This window comes from Adiantum capillus-veneris, chromosome 24 (genome assembly GCF_014529385.1).
Source record: "Adiantum capillus-veneris isolate H3 chromosome 24, ASM1452938v2, whole genome shotgun sequence".
Lineage (NCBI taxonomy): Eukaryota > Viridiplantae > Streptophyta > Polypodiopsida > Polypodiales > Pteridaceae > Adiantum > Adiantum capillus-veneris.
The window spans coordinates 93,095,818-93,102,695 of NC_140954.1; the positions used below are offsets into that span (position 1 = coordinate 93,095,818).

Genomic DNA, 6,878 nt, shown 5'->3' on the forward strand with positions numbered 1-6,878 from the left:
ATCTGTAATTCCAATTACAGCATTGCAGTGTATTCCAGTTATACCTACTTAGTACTCAGTTATTCTGAATCTGAATATCATTCTCCAATACTTAGTCTAGTTCTTATTCCAGTAGATGTATTCCAGTTTAGTTTTGTTCCTTTGTCCAATCTACTGTCTGAACTACTACATCACCAGTAGCTGTAAGCTTCTAACACTCGAATTAGCTATCTCAAGAGATCATCTCCAATTCCACGTAGCTTTACCGACCCATTTGCTCAACTCCTTTTATCAAAGGAAAAGGTCAAAAAACTTAAAACCAGCTTCTTGGGTGATCCATTGGGAGAGATCGAGCTCAGATTGCGTTCCGTGAACGAGGATGGGTGCTCTCGCAGGTGCAAAGCTTTAGCGACCCATTGCTCACCAACAAAAAGCATTACATCAAAAACATTATGGAAGGGCAAACACTTGCAAGAATACAGAAACACAATACCATGGATGCAAACAACCAAGAACAAAAGACACATCCGTAGATGTGAACAAACAAAAACAAATAAGAATCGCGGCTGGCAAATTAAGGGGCCCCAGGGGGAAAGGAATGAGGAAATGGGGGCACTCCATAGTGCAACCACTGAGGGCTCTTGTTGAGGTCTATCAGCTTCCACTTGTGGCCTCATAATATGCCTATCTAAAGCTTGCTCGGAGGAGGGCGATCAACCAAGGCATACCCACACCATGACAAGCAAGCTGCAAGTGCATGACATTTCAACCAGCCATGTCATATTCTTGATGGGAAGCAAGAAATATGGCATGCCCACACCCACGATGGTGGCTATGTTGGTTGCCTTAGAGGCAAGAAAAAAGAATGTTGGAGTGTGGAATCACCCATGGAGTGAGAAGGTCATGGGTAGCAACGTCATCCTGTGCTGTCGGAAGAAAGCTCTGCACGCACTAGTGAGGCGAGGCCTGATTCTTGAACCACATTTCACTTCATGCATCCAAAAGCCCATCAATACATACGCCTCGACCTAGACCTAGAGCCGTCAAATGAGGTTGATGATAACTATCAGGGTGCTAGCCACCGTGGCAAGAGCCCCCACCCCCCCTCCCGTCCAGCATGGCAAGTTCCTTTCCACCCTGGCAACAGCTTTCCAGCGTGGCAGCGGTTGGAGCTCCTACTTTGCCGGCGCTGACATCGGCTAAGCTGATCACCTCTCGGGGATCCCTTGTTGAAATATCCTAAGAGGGCCTCCACACAGTGAGTTTGGGAACTCATCTTGAAACTCACAAAACTTGGCCAAAAGGTACCCTTAATTGTAGACAAACCTTCACATGGATCCTTTTCAAATACTCATTTGACTTGTATAACAAGCGGTAGAGGCTTGATTATGCTTAAAATAAACTTATTACCTCTTAGTCCAGGTCAGCACGTTGAAACTATCTCAATACACTCCTAAAGTTTCACAAAAGGAATAGGTTAACCTTCTTTTGAGGGATTCCCTCTTGAACTCACCATGGAAATGTAAAGTTTATACAAATTGTTCCCCTATTCCTTTCCAAAACTCACTGTGGGAAGGCCTTGTAAGCTCACCTCCTCATTCCTCTGAAACTTCTCTCTCACTCTCTCGTTCTCTCCCTTCACGCTCTTAAACACAGGGACAAGTGCGCCGATTGAGCAGCTTCGGGTTATTTCACAGCTCTCTCTCTCTCTCTCTCTCTCCCAGATTCCCATCCTTCATCAAGAGCAAACTCGACGATACCCACAGTGCAGTGCAAATTCAAGCCAAGACACAATCTTTGGCTTAGAAGGTTGACGTGCAGAAATTGAGGCTCGAAATAAGGTCCAATAAGAGGTGAATTCATTTATGATGGATGTTTAGGGTGTGGGGAGTACTTTCAAGGACTGTTCCAATATGTATTAAGCTGTAACCTTTATTTTTATTTGAATCTGAGGCATGTTCAAAACTTTTGAAGTCTAAACCTTTATTTTAATTTAAAATCATGCTCGTCTTGAATGACTTTAAATCACAGTAGTTGTAAGCTAATACAATGCGCAGATATAGCCTTATATTTCATGAAAGATGCGACAAAATACACGAAATTGAACTTGCTAATGTTGATTCTGTTTCCAGAACAAAATAGGGGCATTTTTGCTTCTATTCCCCAAACTGCTCTAGGTTTTGCATGCATCCCTAGTGTCAAATTAGCTTGAATGCAATTGGACATGTTAGTTTAGGATCCCCACAAGTCCACTAGATTTTATTACAAATGTCTCGTCTGCATACTCTTTCTCAAAATGTTGCAGACTGTTCATACATGCACTAATGCACAGGCTCGCATTCTACCTCGCATTGATGTTTAGTGCTCTTACTTTCAATAATTTGCTTTCTTCATGTCTCACACACACAAATACATAGTGGGAATGTACATCATCTTGGCTCCTTTATTTTGTTTTCTCAATATTTGGGTGGAATTTCTCTTGCGTAGGACCATGTCCCAGTTTAGAATAAAAGGCTCCGTGCGATGGCATTCTACTCCTACGAGAAGCATGGAGATCCCCATAGACTTGATCACACCACCCTCATTAGGTGGTTTACACCACCCAATTTACCTTTGCACCCCAACCCCCGAGAAGGCAAGCCACGTGCCAAAAGAATCAGGGACATCTAAGGTGGTGCACAACGAAAATGAAATCATGGAGTCAAACACCATGAATGAAGAAAACGAGACTTGGACAACAATGCAAGGAGAAGTTGAGATATCAAACGATAAGCCTACAAAGGTACATGTTACTACACGTACTTCAATTCACATTTAGCAGTCTAACATAATATAAGCATGATAAATGTGTGTTGCAGGGTCGAAGGAAACCTGGCGATCTGTCCAAGCACAACATAGATTCCCCCAGGCAGTCGGCACGCTTGATTTCCAGAAAGAGTGGAGAGAATGTTCAGGATCAGGTCCTCAGGCGTTCAAAACGCTTGCTTGCAAGCAACAACATTTATGCTTAGGATGTATGGTTAGGTTTAGAGCTTTCAAATATGTGTGTCAGTTTAAACTTTGAATAATGCAACATGTGCATTTCATTTTGTTGTCCATGGTGTCCCCTACAATCCTCTCTCTCTCTCTCTCTCTCTCTCTCTCTCTCTCTCTCTCTCTCTCACAAACACACACACACACACACATGAACACCTCCCAAGTTTTTTGCACATTAAAATCTAAGTCACTCCACACACCAATCCCTCTCTCTCTCTCTCTCTCTCTCTCTCTCTCTCTCTCTCTCTCTCTCTCTCTCTCTCTCTCTCTCTCTCTCCCCTACCATGTTAAAACACACGCGTGCACGTGCGGGCGAACACACATACACACACTTACACATAAAACACATCGAGAATGTGCTGAAACTTGGGAGTTTCATGTAAATAAATCAATACAACTTTCATACGTGTGAACAGTAACGTGATTCCACTGAGGCAAGATGGCCTTCCAATGTGTCCTTGGCCTCATTGACAAATCTCTTGAGGGCTCTTGCATGCACTATTCTAGTTTTGTAAACCCCACCAAACAACCCACAACAATCCCCCCCCCCCCCCCCCCCCCCCCCCCAAAATAAAAATAAAATTAAAGAGCAATTCTGGGATGGCAATATGAAGTGCTAGAAAATTGCTAACTCTATAGCCATCCAATTTCAACTGAATGGCCTTGAGATCTTACTAGTCCAGAGGGTGATGAAAGAGCTTGATAAGGTGGTGATGCCAATTTGTGAATCCAACTTTGAATGGGACGCTTGGAGATGGCCCGGGAGTAGCCTCTTTTGGAAACCACGCTCTAAAGGCATTTACCATGCATTAATGCACGAGGCTAATTGGTGTAGCCCCCTCAACAAATTATGGAAGAGGCAATGGACGAAAAAGCGGTGGGAGGAAGTCATGGAGAACATCTAGAAGCCAAGGTGGCCTCAGTATATGAAGATATTTTTTTGGAAAGTGATGTTGGGTGCTTTGCCGACGGGAGTAGAGGTACAAGAAAGAGGCATCGGGTCCAATCGTTGCTCAGGGTGCAGAATGGCTAGTGAAGACCTAGCCGATCTTTTCATGGGATGCCAGGCAATCAGGGGCATGGCTGGGAAATTATGCAAGTGGATTCAAAGGAATGGCAAATTAAGTTCTTCAAGAATGATCTGTTTTTTGGTAGTAATAGGTTGGGAAGTCCTGCTCTTCTGGTTTGCACTCAAATAATTAGGTACTACTTCTTGCACCATATTTGGCAAGCAAGGAACTGCCGCGTGTTTGAGGGGGATATGGCTGTGGCAAGCTTTTGTGAAATCACACAAGAGAGCAGAGTGACGATTCACATGATCGGAGGCAATAGAACAATACATAAATCTGTAATAGGGAAAGCCTAGGAGTGGTAGTGGTTTTTCTGCCAAGCAGATAACGTACAATCCTGGGACCCTCAAGGCTCGGTCTGAGCTCAAGATTGTTGTATTGTTGATGTTCTTAATACTATCCACTCACAATTGTGAGTTTTGCAACAAAAAGAAAAAAAAGAAATCCTCCCCCAATAGGGGAAAAAAACGTGTTCGGACAGTTTTTGCATCTTTGAGATCCATTGGGAAATTATCACAATATTAACATTCAGAAACCAAAACAACGCCCCCCGCCCCCCTCTTTTCTCATATATATCTATTGACATTAGCATTCATACATTTAAATCTAGTTATTCTTGCATTCAATATTTTATGTGTGTCCTCCTCAATCTCTATCCCCCCCCCCCCCCCCAAAACCTCTCTCTCTCTCTCTCTCTCTCTCTCTCTCTCTCTCTCTCTCTCTCTCACACACACACACACACACACACACACACACGCACAAGCATGCGCCCACACTCACACGAGACACAAATATAGAATTTAGTTGAAGATGAGACTTTCTTGTGAAGAAAAAATACATCTTTTAGGAATGTGTGACTGCTTCAATGTCCACTCATGTCTGATGAGCTACCCATTGCACCCTTTGCTTGTGCCTGATGATCCAGCTTCGCTTGCATAGTGTGACGCTTCTTTGGTGTGGATGCTCTGAACGGATTTGCAAAGCATTCTATCCTTCCTTGTATTGTTGCTCTTCTTCGTCGAATCCGCTTCTCTATGAAAGGTTTTTTTCTTTTGAGAGTGTTTCCAAATGCATCCTCGTTGGCCTCAAAGTTGTTTGATGGTTGATAAGCATCCTCTTTGCGTGCTTTCATTGTGTTCACTTGTCCAATAGTTTTCTTCAAAAGAGAACAAGCTGAAACAAGTAGCTAACTATCCTCACCCACACACATGATCAGCTCCTGAAATAGGTCTTGTAGATCTTGTAAACCTTTTGTGTTTGGTATCTGAGTTCACATTGTCTACGTTGTTGCAAGTGCGAGTGCCATTTGCTGAATCAACTTCCTCCTCAATGTTATCAGCCCTAATAGGTAGTGCCGGCCTCGCTTGAAGGTCGTCCATCCGCTCTCCATAGAGTTTCAAGCATGTTTCCGTCAACAAAAATGGGGACACACCTACTGCAAGCATCACCTTGACCTGATGCTTACATATATTTCCATGTTCACACCATGAACATGTGCAACATGCCCAGGAGGTTTCAGGGTTGTACATAGTGTGTAATAGGTTAGGATTTGAAAGACTGCACACTACGGCATGAACACCCTCGTCTCGAGAAACTATCGTGACATGCTCATCGAGAATGTGAGATGCTCTCTCAAAAGAGTTCTCCACTACCTTCTCTATTGCATCATTACGAATGAAACCATTATCTTTCAGCATATGTACATACCAATAATACAGTAGAGGACACGAAATTAATTTGTGAAGTAGCCAATCAACATGTCGACCGACCATCTTCTTAGAGCTCCCTAAAAATTTGGCCTTGAGAACGCCATGGTATGCTTCAATGGCCCCATTTGTGTCTTGCCCAGAGTGTGGCAATGTCCTTGTTGCACAAACCCACATATCTACACATAAAAAGTAAGCAATTCATGGCCAAGAAACATGCATGAGTGCGTAGAATTCAATCTCCAATACCCTACCAATTTTAGGTTGCCAATAAGTCCGAAAATACTCCAAAAATGCCTCTTCCACATGGAAGTCATCTAGAAATGTGCCTATCATGTGTTGCATGCTTTCTTCTTGTCTCTGTCTCAGTTGCGCAGGAGGGCCCTCGTGAGTGCATGATGTCCCCTAGTCGATGAAACATCATTGCCCTTGTTGGCCAATGTTGCACCTTTCTCACAAGATGCTTTAGCCAACACCACCTCACAAGCCACAAGCAAAGGTAGATGGGTACGTGAAAGACCTCCATATGCAAAATGAGCTTCAATGTGTAAGAAAATAATACATTAAAGTGAATTGGATCTGCACTCAAAAAATTGATCCTATACCTGGTTGCATTTATTTCAGTTTCTGCATCATCTACCATGAAAGCAGCGGGCTCCCAGCACTTGTGGTGATCCAACATTGCGTTCCTAAATTTGCAAAGCCATAAGGAGGTAGCTTCCATTGTGCTGCTTGAAGTCAGAACCCAAGCATCTGGCATCCCATTGCGATGTGCATCGAAAACAAGTATGGTGTACAAGTGAAACTACAATTGGGAAAAGGTGCATATTTTTAGTAAGACTCGATTGTGAGGTTTTGCATATAAACTTAGTGGGAAAGAAGATTATCTTGTACTTGTTTGTCCCAAAAGTTGCATCCATAGCAAGGAGGTTGGCATCTCCGTATACTCTACACAGTTCCTTCTGCCAAGGTGTTTGAATCCCCAAAATGAAATCTTGCTGATGCACTCGATTTTGCTCTTGGTATATGAAAACAATAGACGTGTTCTCTAAACACCAATGCCGTGTACTCTCAGCATCATCCTCAT

The 6,878-nt window shown here is 43.2% G+C and overlaps 1 protein-coding gene across 1 annotated transcript; it reads left to right on the forward strand.

The window, feature by feature from the left end:
- The first annotated feature begins 714 nt into the window (after positions 1-714).
- LOC147426782 (uncharacterized) lies at positions 715-3,044 on the forward strand. Its single transcript, XM_086499184.1, has 4 exons — positions 715-879; positions 1,801-1,832; positions 2,467-2,761; positions 2,838-3,044. The coding sequence occupies exons 1-4, from the start codon at positions 715-717 to the stop codon at positions 2,988-2,990; spliced, it is 645 nt and encodes a 214-aa protein (XP_086355310.1). The 3' UTR covers positions 2,991-3,044.
- Positions 3,045-6,878: the final 3,834 nt, after the last annotated feature.